Source organism: Protopterus annectens, chromosome 16.part0 (assembly GCF_019279795.1).
Source record: "Protopterus annectens isolate FY-2018-M chromosome 16.part0, PAN1.0, whole genome shotgun sequence".
Taxonomy (NCBI): domain Eukaryota; kingdom Metazoa; phylum Chordata; order Ceratodontiformes; family Protopteridae; genus Protopterus; species Protopterus annectens.
This window is the reverse complement of record NC_056750.1, coordinates 861496539-861511948: the sequence shown is the minus strand read 5'-3', so window position 1 is coordinate 861511948 and position 15410 is coordinate 861496539. Positions and strand designations below refer to the sequence as shown.

General features: G+C 46.2%; 1 protein-coding gene across 1 annotated transcript in view; it reads right to left on the bottom strand.

The window, feature by feature from the left end:
- SUPT16H (SPT16 homolog, facilitates chromatin remodeling subunit) overlaps positions 1-15410 on the bottom strand; it is a 3088153-nt gene that overhangs the window by 1399453 nt on the left and 1673290 nt on the right. Inside the window, exon 11 of the mRNA XM_044058195.1 lies at positions 2660-2755. Within this exon, the coding sequence (XP_043914130.1) occupies positions 2660-2755 (96 nt within the window). The remainder of the gene's footprint in view (positions 1-2659; positions 2756-15410) is intronic.

Genomic DNA, 15410 nt, shown 5'->3' with positions numbered 1-15410 from the left:
CCATGCATGCATTATTACTATGTTGCATTAAAAAACACAATCAGATGCTAGAAATCAGGCAAGATTCAACTAGTGCAGGAAAACATGCATTTAATATTCAGTACACCAATCCAAGTGTTAAAGCTGCATGCATGTTGTCATGACCATTAAAGCTTAACACTATCTGAATAAAATCTGTACACTTCTCCAAAGGAGCCCTACCATAGTCCCCAAATGCATCACAAAGTAGTTCATCAAGGATATCATGTGCAAAGCAGCTTAAAAAACTCCCGATGCTCAGTGGAGATTATCACTCAGAACAGTAAAACTGACTGATTGCACTAATTAGTCTATATTTATATCAGCAAAACTGGTCAATACTGTGGAACACAATAATGGGTGATTGGAATGTCCCCTTCGGTACGTACCTAACCAAGCATATCCAACTACAGCGTCCAAAGAGGCACCTCACAAAAAGAATACAGGGCGTAAGTAATGTCCTATACAGACTGCCTCGAGGCCCTATCCTTGTATTTGGTCTCCTACAGGTTAAGAGGAATCTATGCCTGGCATACAAGGCATTGTCAGATGTCACTCTGATGGGCCTCCTGCATATCCACAAAACAAACACCAGGATTACCCATTCTAAAGATTTAAATCTTGCCTATGATATAAACAGAACCAACTGGAAAGGCAGGGATGTATCACACAGACTACCCCTTTTCTGCAGCAGGCTCCCCATACAAGTGAAGCAGAATGTCTCCCCAGATGGAAAACAAGAAATTCATCCCTGGCTTGGCACTTACGATAGGGACTGGCAGCTTCTAAATGATTAATCGCCCAGGCACCCACTTGTAAATATTTCACTTCCCAAGCCCCTGCTTACACTCATCAAGGGTACCAGAACTTGTCAGAGATTTGGGATGGATGGCTAGGCTTAGTAAAGGTCCTTGTGGTCATTAGCGTAGCAAACCGTTCCCCATTACAAAACCGCAGACTCATTCTTTCGAATGCTTCTTGGTCGAACTCAAAAGCATGAAACGGCAAAATACTTAAGCGGCTTTTAAGCCAATTCTTTCTCTGGGAAAGAATTCGCTTAGGCGCTTTGTTACTTTGCCATTTTCAGCACTGTAGTGAGGTCTCGGAGTTGGTATATTTAAGTAGGGGGGTGAAGCCCCCCCACTTAATGTAATGTTTAAAGTGTTTTACTTTTTTTTTTTTTTTTTTTGTTGGAACAGCGATTCTTTTCCCTAGGAAAACAAAATCACTGTTCTGACAGTTCAAAATTGTAAGCTTTCGCTTAAATAGGGTCAATTAATCACCGTTTGCTTTTTTAAGCATTCGGTGATCTAATATAGACCCTAGTAAACACCTATAAACCTATGATTACAGCCTCCTTATGGGATATTCGAATGGTAAACAGCATGACGACTGCTAAAGCTGTGCAACACAATAGGTCACTGGGCATGAACACTGCCTACTTATGCGAGATCAGCACACTGATTGCTAAAGCTACACTTATACTCAGGCAGGAGCACTGTTCTCCAATTGCACACTAAGCTGCACCCCAGGTGATGCAAACTGTAAAATTCCTGGCCACAACAATCCCTGGTTATGGCAGGTCTAGGCTATACTAGAAATTCAGACCCTCAGTAAATACTCAACAGTAAACATTGACAAGGAAGCTCAAGACTTACCAACAATATCCTCATAATGAAGCTGATTAAGTAACAGCATCAAAACGTCACTAGTGTGGTTTCTTACATCCTTAATACTGGCCAACAAGTTCAGTTGGAAAACACAGAGAAGGCGAAGCACACGGGGGTCAGAACACAGCAGTAAGTGGTGATCAAAACAGGCTGATACACAAAATAAATAACAGCAAAAGCAAAGCAGAGAGAGAAATGAACTACAGATTATGGCTGCTACTAACACAGAAAAAAACTACAGAAGACTGCTGATATTAAGCAAAAAAGACTGATAAGATTACCTGTCTAAAAGGATGCAGACATTTCATACATCCTCCTGATTTAGTCAAAGTGAAGAAACTGACATGTGGCAATGGACACACACACACACTAAGTGGTGCCGTACTTGGTATGCAGTGGTGGCTCAGCCTACTACAGTGCTTCAACAATACCGCCAGCAGATAAGTAGCAATCGTGACTTCGCTTTGTTTGCATTTGTTTACTTTGGTACAGCACTGATCTCCTTGGACCTTTTCAGACTCCATCTGGGAGCACTATCTGCTTAAGGGAATTGTTCACAGTCACTCAGCTAATAGAAGCTAAAGGAATAAAATCCTGGCCCACAGAAAGTGAAGTATTAACAGATGCTTAATTCTCTGAGCAAACTGACAGGCTTGTCTAAATGCTGCACCAACAGCCTTGTAAAGCTTGCTGTATTACTGAAGGGGACAGGTCTACAAATGTCACAGAGCACACAATGAAACCTAACACCTTCTAAATTCTCTGTTCAACAGACAGCAAGTTTCAGGAGTTAAAGTTGTACGCAGATTGTAAGTATGCCCTCAAAAATACCAAGCAGAAACAAATCAGAATGAGTGGGCATCAGTCAATGCAAGGACTGCACATATCAATCAGTGGGGCATCCTTAACAGCAGTCTAAATGCACAGCAGAAATGGCAGCCAGGGCAGAGGCAAAGATTTAAAAAACCAACCCTTGTTCTCTCCGTTAAAAGAGCTGCTCTTGCGCCTTTTTCAAGTAAATTTTCAGCTTCATTATTCTCCTCCTCTTCCTCCTCTTCATCTTCATTCTGAGAAAATAAATATTGCTGGTGTTATAGTTAAACATACCATGTAGTAAAAATGACAAAGTGAAACATTAACAAGAGTAGGCATGCTGTTTCAAAATACAACTTTTTTCCTAGCCTTTTCAGGGCTGCCATTGGTTTCATTCATTACTGCAAAATCTACTGTGAAAAAACAAATCAAGGAGAGCAACACAACAAAAATGGTAAATAATGGAGAACATTGGACAATACCAATGTGTTTATGTACTGGTTAGAAGGTTACAGTGGTAGCACATATGACAGCTTCCTGTGAAAAACAGAAGAAAAAAGTTATGTACTCACCCATAATGTTCCATCAGAGTTGTCATTCATTTGTCTTCAACCTGTGGATTCCTGGATCCAGCACGGGATCAGACGGCCGCATACTCAGCATCTTGATTCAAGCTCCAAGCTCCTCCCCTACCCATAATGCCACTGTCTCCTTCCTCCCTTCAGATAAGAGCTTGCTACCCCACCTAGCATCGCACCTGACCAAAAACTTATCCCATGCCAAATATCCATAAACAAGAAGTAAAGAGTAACAGGCATCCATGTGATAACCACATCCGCTACTCACCATCCCACCACAGTCTATGCCAGGCAGGGGGAAGGAGGGAGGGACGGCCAAAGACAAATGAAGGACAACTCAGATGGAACATTATGGCGAGTACCTAACTTCTTTATCTCAAGTTGTTGCCTTCATTTGGTCGTCAACCTGGGGACAGAATCCCCAGCTACTAGAAACCTGTGAGGCCCTCATGGAAGGATATTCCAGACGACAGCAGAACCAAACGACACCCTGGTCCTGGATATATCCAACTTGTAGTGCGAGATAAAGGTATGAGATGAAGTTCATGTGGCTGCAGAACAAATATCGTCTAACAAAACTCTGGACAAGAAGACAGCTGAAATAGCCAAAGACCTTGTGGAATGTGCCTTCACCTGACCTGGCGGAATACACCAGCAAAATACACTGGGAACTAAAACGGGCGATGTTGACCTTAGATACTGGTTTCCCTAAGAGAGAGAGCAAGATATGAAGAGCTGATCAGAATTGTAGAATGCTTTAGTCCTGTGCAAGTAAAAACGCAACCGTCTGTGCAGGTCCAGTAAGTGTAATTTGTATTGCCCTTTATTTTGGAAATTTGTGCAAAAGATGCAAAGACTAATTACCTGATTAATATTGGCCTCTGAGGATACCTTAGGGAGAAAGGAAGGGTTAGTAGGCAATGATACCCAGTCCTTAGGAAAAATCATATAAGTTGGTTTGACTGAATGCTTGGAGTTGCGAAACCCTTCTGGCAGAATTAGCCACAAAAAAGGCAGTCTTCCAAGACAAAAATTGCATATCCAGAGGCAGCGGGGTTCAAATGGAGGCAAAACAAACGCCTGTAAAACTAAAGTAACATCCCACGGCGGGGTGGGGTCCTTCACTGGTGGACGAAGAAAAAAGGTGCCTTTTAAGAAGGCTTTACAAATCTTTGAAGATGCTAAGGAAGCCATATTGTGCCCCACATGAAAATTATAAATCACTTAAAGTTGAACCTTGAGTATAGAAAAACTTGCACCTTGCTGAAAAATTCCTGCTAAAAATTCCACCACTAATGAGACTGGAGCAGTGAAAGGGTCTAGGGCACGTTGTGAAGCCCAGATCTAAAAACATCACCATTTACTGGTGGAAACCCTTCTCGTGGAAGATTTATGAGCCACCAACCAGGATTTTTTTTTTTTTTTTTTTTTTTTTTTACAGGTGAAGATAAGCCAGGAATCCTGACAATCAGGGGAAATGGAGCAGCCAAGCGGTGAGCTTCAAACTGCCCAGGTCTGGATGGGGAATTCCTTAAGTGTGAGAAATGACATCCAGAACTGAATCCAACAACCATGGTGTAGCCATTAGATGAGACCAGAGAGAGGGAAACCAGACTTGGCGAGGCCAAAATGGGGCGATGAGGATTACTGTGTCCCCCAGCCTGAGAGCTTTCTGAAGGTATTTTGGTACTAAGGAAAGAGGAGGATAAGCACACAGAAGCCCGGGGGAGGGGGGGGGCAAGCATGAACAAGAGCATCTCTGGGGGCTTCCATTGGACGGGGGTTGAGAGAGAAAATCTCAACGCATTTCGAGGAGAGGAGATTACAGCAAGGCTGACGCCATTTGCGTAACATCTGTTTCGCTTCTGAAGGATTCAGAGACCATAGCAGGGCATCAGAAGAGACGTGCTGAGCCTGTCTGCTACACTGTTGAACCTTACCGGAATGTGCATTGCCACCAGAACATACTCTGTGGAAATCGCTCACTCCCACATAGGGGTAAGACCTTGTTCCCCCATGCTTGGTGATGTACCAGACCACACACATACTTGTCCATCTGCAGAGCAATCGTTCCTGAGGGAAGATGGGCACAGGGAGCCTGCAACACAAGAAGCACTGCCCTCATCTCCAAGACGCTGACATGTAATCTGGTCTTGTAGGGGGATGACTTGCCTTCGACTGTCCTTCCCAAGCAATGCCCCCACCTAGCAGGGAGGTGTCCGTAGCCACTGTGGTCGAGGGGAAAGGGGGAAGAAAAGGGTCAAGGGAATGTAACCACCAGTGTGTCCGTGCACACCTGAGAGTCAAACAGGGTGACAGCATGAGGTCTAACATGGACCATTGGACCACAAGAGTCCACTGAAGAACCCACATTTGAAAATATGCCAGCGGCAAGAGATTGATCGTGGCTGCCATGGACCTCTATGCCCTTAATATTATTTCTGCAATCGGTGGCTGGGCTTGAACACCCAAGATGAATATCAGTGAATGTATCCTCTCAGAGGTAAGAAAGGCCTTGGTTTGAATTGTGTTCAGCCGAGCCCCTATGAAATTTAATACTTGAACCAGTGCCAGCGATGACTTGCTGACACTGATGGTGATGCCCAACAGCTGGGTTAGGGAAAAAGTAATCCTTCGCTTGAGAGAGCTGATGCCTGGAAGGGGCAGCGAGGAGCCAATCTTCTAGGTAAGGAAAGACCTGCATGCCCTGGAATCTCAGGTGAGCCACTACTACTGCCATCACTTTGGTGTACACCCTGGGGGCTGTGGTGAGACCAAAGGGGAGCCACCCAAAACTGGTAACGATCTGCTCCCAGCCAAAAGTGGAGGAACCTCAAAGAGCACCTGAAGGGCAAGACAGACTGAAGGGTGACCATTCAAAATTTCATTTTGGTTGCAGACAGGTTCAAGATGGATAGATGCGGAATTGGTCTTAGGTCCTCCCTAGTCTTTGGCACTAACAACCACCTAGAATAAATGCCTAATCCGGACTGGTCTGGGGGGGGGGGGGTATGCTGGATGACACATTTTTCTATCAGCTTTGTAACTTTCAGTGCTGCATTCTTCCTGGGTGGAGGTGGAATGTCCTGGAGGTGACGAGGTGGTAGTGACTACGTCAGAAAGGGGACTGAATAACCTCTGGATATAATTTGCAACACCCAACGATCTTCCATGGTGTAGTCCCAAGCAGTTAGGAGAAGCGTAAGGCGACCCTTGACTTCCTCCAGAGACTAGCAGTCAGGCAGCCCTTCAAGGCTATTGTGCAGGTCTGTCCAAGAAAGGTTCTCAAGACCCTTAATTTCTCGGACCCCACCTGCCTCTAGAGCGGCATCTATCAAACCCCCTGGGGGAAGGTGAGTTTGAGTGTCCTGGTGGAACTCAGATTTTTGGAACCATATTTTCTTGGTCCTTTGCTGATTCCTAGAAAAGGATCGCTGAGGAGTCGAAAAGCAGATCCCAAAGGCAGACAGTCTTCCCATCCCTCTCACTCTGAACTAGGGTGTCATGTACGGTCTTCCCAAAAAGGGAGGGACCATTGTATGGGGCATTCGTAAAAGATGCCTTAAAGGGTTCCAAAAAGACAACTGGAGCCAGGCGTGACACCTGGTGGCAACGCCAGTACTGGCAGCTCTAGCGGCACCTTCTGCTGCATTGGAGAGGAGATGCATACAAGTGTTAGCAAGAGATGTCAGGGTGGCTATTCAGGAGTAGAAATCTTGCTTGTCCTCCACCAACATGGACGCTGGGGTAGACACTGATTTCCTTGACTAGGTCTTGCTGCAGTCTAATCACATGTGACAGGTAAGTTCAGCTCCCAGACAGAAAAGTTCACTGAAGGGTACACCCGTTTCTAAAAATGATCCATTTTTCTGGACTCAGTCTGGAGGGTGGACCGTGCAAGCTCCTTAGTGGCAGCTGCCACCACCATACCAACAACCAGGGATTCTTTGTGCCAATAGGTACTATCCCAAAGGGCGGCTCAAAACTTTGCCAGGGCATTTGGGAATGAGCTCTCCCATGTCCGGCTCCTTCCAAGCCCAAGATGTAATCCGATTCACCAAGGGATCCACAGGAGGGGATACACTGGAAGTAGAAGGGGTCCTGCTCCAAAAGCCTCCAAGAACTCTGATTCGCCTGAGTTAGGTTCTTAGACAGAGCACCGCCCCCCACACACACACACATACAGGAGTAGAATTCCCATGGTGTCTCCAAAGGAGGCATCCTCTGGGAGGGTGATCGAGGGGTAACTTTCCCACCCTTCCTCCAAATTGGTGTCTTCAGTGAGCGACTCCAGTGGGAAGTCCAAATGCCTCCTTCTGCATGTGCGTTTGCGAGGAGCCTCCTCACTGCGGGATTCTGGGGAGGACTCGCCAACAGCTTGCTGCTCCGACGATGGAGCACCATGGGGCATAGAGGCGGCAGGCTGTCCCCTGAGATGACAAAATTGTCAGACCCGCACCAGAAACAGAGGGAGCAAGGATGGACTCCTAAGAAGAGATAAAGGGTCTCCATGGGATTGAAAGGACCCTCTCCACGACGTCGAAAGATGAAGGGGAACGGACCTCCTGAGTAGGGACGAGGGGGAGCTGTATCCCTCTGTCCTGACAAGGTAGTCAGAGCCAAGCCTATGTGGGCCGAGATACCTAGGGGAAGGCTCTGCTCCGAAAGGCTTGGAGCCGACAACTTCCGCTCGGATCCGGTGCCAAGGCTCCGACCTGCTCAAGGCCACAGCCAGCATCAAGGTACAAGGTACCATCAGAGCAGACCCCTCGATGCAGTGTCTCCCCGGATCCAAGGACTCAAAAATAGAGGGCCGGATCAGAGAAGGAAAAATAGGGATGAACAGACTGCATGCCCCCCCGCCCCCCTTCAGAAGGGGGAAAGGGCAGGCAAGACTCCCAACTGGATCTGGGAGTGGATAAACTTCCACATTATCCTGTCCATCTCCGCCTTCAGAAAGACTGCGGGTGGAACCAGATGAGGAGGCCACCGACACAAGCCTGCAGTGGCAGTGAGGGAAAGCCTGCACAGACAATCCGGTCCGAAGCTCCTCTGGATCCATGGAGAACCGAGGGGAATGCAGCTGGGAGGACGCCAACCTAACTTTGGGAGGCAGACCCGAGGGAGCAGGGTATCGCTTCTTGGGCCTATCCTCATGCTTAGGAGGCTCATCTTCATCCCCGGGCCTCTTGGCAGAAGTACGAGTCCCAGAGGCCGGAGCGGAAACAGCCAAGGAGACCATGGCAGAAGAGGCCTGTACCTCTGTGGAAGGAGAGGGAAGAAGCCTTTTTAGGATTAAATTATTTCTCTTATCAGTGCCTGGGGATTAAACCTGGCACAGATATAACAGGTGGTCTCTATGTGAGCTGCCCCCAAGCATGCCACGCACAGTGTGCGGCCATCAGCTGGGGAGAGTTTAAGGCCACACTCCGCGCACTTTTTAAACATGGCTTTTGGGTCTCGGACATAATTTAAGGCACTGAGATGCCAACAAAAAGCCTTGCAGACAAACACACACATGTTGACAGAAAAGGAAAAAAGAGGGACTTTTTTCTTTTTTTTTTTAAACAGATGGAAATGCACAGTAGGGAAGGGTATAAAAATAGAAAAGGTAAACTTTAGGAGAGAAAATTAGGCAAAAAGGATTAAAGAAGCAACACTTACTCAAAAACACAGCTCGGAACACAGATCGAGCAGCAAATGAGATCTGAAGGGAGGAAGGAGACAGGGGCATTACGGGTAGGGGAGGAGCCTGGAGCTCTGATCCAGATGTCGAGTATGTGGCCGTCGGACCTGGGAACCCACTGGTTGAATACCAAATGAAGGCGACAATTTCAGATTTAAAGTTATGTACTTACCATGGAGACCAATTGTGTCCGATTCTGTCTTTCCCTCAATGGATGGGTCTTCAAATCTGACCTCAAATCAGAAGTCGGATGCTTTTAGACTTCAGGATCCACAACTTGGGCATCTTCCCTTACCCAAAATCCTCTCTGGTCTCCAAGATTACTTTATATTGAATCTGAATGCAGTCACATGACAACAGTAGAAAGAGCAAAGTAACCACCCCCAGTACAGAAAAGGTCCGAGACCTTCGTCAAGGGCCAGCTCATGCTGTCGTACCAGAAGCACACAAAATCTTACATGAAATGGAAGGGGGGACGGAGGGACGCAAGTTGAGGAAGGACGGAATCAAACAGTTCATTGTGTTAAGTACATGACTTTCATATCGGGTATTGTGCGTGTTCCACCAACTTCTCAACAGATGGGACAAAGTTCCCCAGTTACTTTGCTCTCAGGATGGCCTCATGGAAGGATGTTTGAAGGACAGATGAACCAAAAAACACCCTGTTCATGCAAAGCAAATCCAGTTTATTAATATGCGAATGTTAGACCAGGTGGCAGCACCACAAACAACTGGGACCCTGGAAAGAAGGCTGAGAAAGCAGACAGATCTAGTTGAGTGAGCCTTGACTGGTCTAGATGATGTCAAGCCTTTTTCCTTATACATATATCCACATTATCTAACATTGGCTTACAAGTGGTCATTAGCCTTAAAAGAACCAAGAACCATTCTTTTTCTGTAGAATAGACAGGTTTACAGCTTACATCAGCAACATGCACCATCCTGTAGCATCATTCTGCATCTCACAGCAAAGAAAAATACAAACAAGCAAACATAAAACTCCCAAACTTCATATTAAAATAAAAAGGGGTAAAAACAAGAGAAATCTTTCCTCTTCAGAAAGTATTTCAGACTAACTGCACAAGTCTTATCTGATATTCCTGGGCAACATTATGACGCAAGAACCTTCAGTCCAAAGTCAGGTGTTAACAGAAGCAAAGCAAGTAGGATGACACCAAAAGGACAATGTTAGGCTGATGAGTCCAACATCAGGGACACACTGGTAAGAAATGGTAAAAAATGTAGTCATACCCTTCGGGAAAAACAAGGTAACCCCAAGCTACCATATAGGTGACAATCCACTAAGCACAGAAGAGGTTATCAGGGACCTGGGGACCCAGGTTGACAGTGGCCTTTCTTTTGACACTCACGTTGCTAAAGTGGTTAGAAAGACCTTCTACATTGCCCACCTGATCATGAAGGGATTCACATCCAGATCTAGTGAGGTCATTGTTCCCCTGTACTCTTCACTTATCAGACCAATGATAGAGTACAATGCCCCATTCGGGATGCATCTCACCCGACATCTGCAGCAATTGGAGAGACCCCAAAAGTTCCTCACCAAAAGGATAAAGGGACTCCAAAATTGGTCATATGCTGCCAGATTGAAGAAACTCCAGCTCTATTCAGTCGCATACCGTCTGCTCAGAGGTGACATGTGCCTGACATACAAGGCCATGTCCAAACCGGAATTAATGGACATGCTCCACCTCAAAAAATCCAAATCCACCAAAACCACTAGAGCAAGCGACTTAAACCTTAGCACGGATATAAATAGGACGTGCTGGAGGGATAGATTTATCACTCAGAGACTCCCTATGCTGTGGAATAAAATCCCGGTCCATGTGAGGCAGAGCACCTCGCTGGCTCTGTTCAAGAGAAATCTTGACCTGTGGATGGGAGATCGCAGGTTTACCCCGGGAATCATCTCTGTGTCACTGCTGGACAGAGGCACAACAAACTAATGGGCACAGTATTTTTTCATATAAGGGGTGGCGTAAGCCACAAAAATTTGGGCTAGGCTTATAAATGCCTTAGGGCAGATAGCCTAGTATAAACCTATGAACCTATGAAAAATACACATGAAATAACATACAAAACTGACAAAAGGGCTTCAGACAGCAAGGTATTGCTAAAGAGTCGCTACAACTAGAAAGGCCACTGAGCTCAACACTACACTATATATCAAAAAGGTGCTGCTCTCAAATGGCAAGTATAAGAGGAAAGAAAACAAATGTGCTACTAAAGCCCTCTTTTCTCAATTACAATATTCACTGCAAGAGGATATCTCCAAAAGCCTTCAAAGAAATGTTTCCAGGTGAACAGGCACTTCCTAAATACAACAGTCCTTTGCAGAAAATGCTGGCCAAGGGTATAACTTGTTCCTTAGTCAAATGAAGAAAATGCAAGACAAGTCACACACAGAAACGAAAAGTTATCAAACAAGCTTGATAAAAACGATCAGGCTGGAATCGACTGAAACAATGGCCAAGCTTGGCTAACAGATGTACAGTTGACTGGTTGAGACTCAAACAAAAACACCTTTAGGAGTGTGGCAATAAAGAAAAGCCCAGCTCAGGGAACCACACATTTCAGAGGTTCCTCGTATCAAGTGATTTAGTAACTCAAACAAAGCAGCCCTCTAATCTGTCATAAGTAGCACACTACTTGGGTCTGTTGATACCCAGTTTTATCTGCAAACGACATTATCAGCTATCACAGACTGTCAACTCTGCTTAACCTTCGTCAAAAAGAGACTTAGTTTCAGAGATGAAATTAGCGGCACAATGTAAATTTCTGCAGGCCTAGAGACTGACAAGAAGATGGTGAAGCAAGTATAAAAAATACCAGTTAACCTAAGGGAATGTCTTTCAAAGAAAAAAAGACCTGCTTCAGCACTGTCTGGCAATTAGGCTGAAAACAAGATGGTTGTAATCTTCTTTCTGCCCAGTTAAATAACTGAACACTAAACAGGGTTGCCATTTCCTGCCAAATAATCTGCATCCCTTGTAATCACACAATCACACCTATTTTACTAAGTCACAAGTTTGAAATAAAGAAGTTATGTACCTACCATAACGTTCCACGTTAGTTGTCTTCATCTCGCCTTTTCTTGCTTGTTGGGATCGGAGCCGATCCACGGCTCCGACTCTGCCATCTTCTATAGCTCGAGAGCCGTTTACTGGCTCGAGGCTACCCCTTATCCCATGATGCCTAGCGCTAGCTACCCAGATCTCGTTTGAAAAAGCTAACCCCAGCCATAGCTATAGAATGAAACTCCTCCAAGCAGAAGGTTAAACCTACCTATCATAATCTCTAAGTCAGTAGAGGAAACAAACCAGAAAACACTCAGCCAATGAAACCTGAACTCCTCTCAGTCCAATAGGACAGGGGGATGGAGGGGGGGGATGCAAGAAAGAACGCGAGATGAAGACAACTAACATGGAACGTTATGGTAGGTACATAACTTCTTTATGTGAAGTTGTCTATCGCCTTCGTTTCTTGCTTGTTGGGACAGCGTCCCTAGCACGTACGATCCTGGGCGGCTCATTGGAACAGACTCTTCAGAGCAGTGGAACCAAAGTTAGCTCTATTCCTGGAGACGTCTAACTTGTAATGAGAAATAAAAGTATGAGGATTTGCCCATGTACCAGCGGCACAGATAAAAGTCCATAGGCAACCTAGACTGGAAGCCTACAGTGGTGGCCAAAGCCCTAGTAGAATGACCTTTCAGTTTGATAGACAACTCTTTGTTCCTTAGTTGATAGATGAAGGTAATAATGTGAGACAACCACCTGGAAAGGGTCACTTTGGAAACTGAAGACCCTGTTTGCCCTTGGCATAGGAAAGGAAAAGTTGGTCTGACTTTCTTATATCCTTCGTTCTATGCAGGTAAAAACGCAAATGTCTATGAACATCCAAAAGGTGTAATTTGTATTCTGCCTTGTTGGTGTGGTTATGGAAAAACACAGGGAGGTCTATAGATTGGTTTAGATTATTTTCTGAGCAGACTTTCGGAAGGAAGGAGGGATTAGTTCTCAGAGCAACCCTGTCCTTATGAAAAACTAAGTACAGAGGACAAACACTTAGTGCTTGAAGTTCAGAGACACGTCTGGCTGAGGTAATAGCTACCAGAAAGAGAGTTTTCCAAATAGAAACTTAATGGAGCAGGATGCTGCTGGTTCAAAAGGGGGCATAATCAAGGAGGTTAGTACCAAAAATTAAGGTCCCAAGGAGGAGGGGGATCTCTTACTAGGGGCCTAAGGAGAGTAGTCCCTCTGAGAAAGGCTTTACACAGCTTATGAAACAATGTTTATATTAGAAAAACTGACATGAACGTTAGAGATGGCCGCTAGCTGAACCCTGATTGTAGCAGAAGCAGACCCAGAATGAAAAAGCTCAGTTAGAAACTCCAAGACTTCGTGAACTGGGGCTGAAAAGGGATCTATGTTCCTAGCCTCTGCCCAACAGGAGAAACATTTCCATTTGCTAGCATAAGTCTTCCTAGTAGCGGATTTGTGAGAGGAGACAATCTCACGCACGGCCGGGGAAATGCTGGGAAGCCTGGCTAGGGTCGGAATTGGATCAACCAAGCTGTGAGCTGGGGTATTTGGAGGGACTGATGCAGCTGGAATAGAATCCAGAGTCCGGGGCTGCTCGAGGAGGTAACAGTGCAGGAATGGAAACCATACGTGTCAAGGCCAGTAGGGGGCAATGAGGATCATTTTGCAAACCAACGGAATAGCTTTCTGTATGAGTTTGGGTATAAGAGGGAATGGAGGGAAGGCATAAAGTCGTCCCTGAGGCCAATCGTGGACGAGACCGTCTCTGGGAGGGTGACCATGAAGCAGTAAAAGGGACTAGTACTTGCTGCATTTGCTGTTGAAGGGGGTGGCAAACAGATCGCAGCAAGGCTGTCCCCATTTGCGGAAGATCAGATCTGCAACGACCTGATTCAGAGACCACTCGTGAGGCATGAGAATAGCTCTGCTGAGCCTGTCCGCTATGACCTTAGACTTCCCAGGGATGTGTGTCACAATCAGAAGTCGTTGGGAGGGAATCGCCCACTGCCAGAGTGAATGTTTCTCGACATAGGGAATAGGACCTGGTACTGCCCTGCTTGTTGATGTACCACACCACTGACATGTTGTCGGCTTGAACTGCAATGGTCCCAAAAGGGAGAGAGTCCTGAAGGGCTTGCAACGCTACAAGCACGGATCTCATCTCCAAGACATTTATGTGCAGATGGCACTCGTGAGGCTGCCAAGTGCCTTGGACTGTCCTACCCTGATAATGCCCCCCCCCACCCTATCAGTGAGGCATCCATGGTCACTGTGGCAACCGGAGGGGGCTGGATGAATGGTCTGCCCTGAGACACTAGTGGGGAGACCCATCCACCAGGAAAGGTGCCTTTTGCATGTTTCTGTAATCATGATCATGTGAGACATGGGAAGCTGTTGAAAGGACCACTGTGTGAAAAGAAGCCACTGAAGATTTCTCATGTGAAAACGGGCCAGAGGTATCAGAAGAATTGCTGTTGCCATTGCCATAGAACCCAGAGTTTGAAGGACCAACCTGACTTGTACCCTTTTGCACTGCAGGAGGATATGAACTCACTGCCGAATTGTGGCTACCCTGTCTGGCGGCAGCCTTGTGGACATACTTCTTGTATCTAAATCTGCTCCTATATAGGTAATAGATTGACAGGGCAACAAGGCAGATTTTTCGAAATTTATAGTAATGCCTAGCTGGGCACAAATTGTAATTGTATAGTACCTGGCTTGAAGGAGTTGATGCCTGGTAGTAGCAGTAAGGAGCCAGTCGTCTAGATATGGGAAACACCTGGAATCCTCGATGCCTCAGGTGAGCCATGACTACTGCCATGCATTTGAATACCATGGGGGCTGTGGTGAGACCAAAGGGCAGAGCTCTGAACTGGTAATGACTGGCTCCCAGCTGGAAGCGAAGAAACCTCCTGGAGCGCCTGTCCATTTTGATGTGATAGTACACATCCTGAAGATCTATTGAGCACATCCAACTGTCCTGACCCAAAAAGGGTAGAATGGACTGTAGCGTGACCATCCGAAACCTTGTTCATTGAACAGACTTTAGTCTGCCGAGATCCAATATTGGTCTCCAGTCCCCTGTCTGTTTTGGTACCAGAAAGAACCTTGAGTAAGTTCCGGGTCCGTGTTTATCTGCCGGGACTTCCTGGATGACTCTGTTCTAGCAGTCTTGAAACTTCTATGACTGCTTGGTCCCTCAGATTGGGTGGAACATCTGGAAGGGATTTGCTTGACGGTAAGGGGGGTTGAAAGATGGGAATTATGTAGCCTCCAGATATGACTGAGTGTAACCATTTGTCTCGCGTTAGGTTTTGCCAGGCTTTTGGGTACAGGGAAAGTCTTTCCCAGACTTGCCTCCAGAGGTGGGCAGCCGGGCAACCCTTCAGGGATGCTGGAAGGGCTTGTTCAGGAGGATCCTCTGCTGCCCTGGTTCTGCGGACCCCTTCTGCCACAAGAGCGGCGTCTGTTTCCTCCTCTGCCCCTGGAGGAAAAATCACTACGTGTGTCAGGCGAGGCTCCCTGGGATTTCCGAAACCACATTTTACCACTCTTCTAACGCTTGGGGAATGGTCTGGAAGGA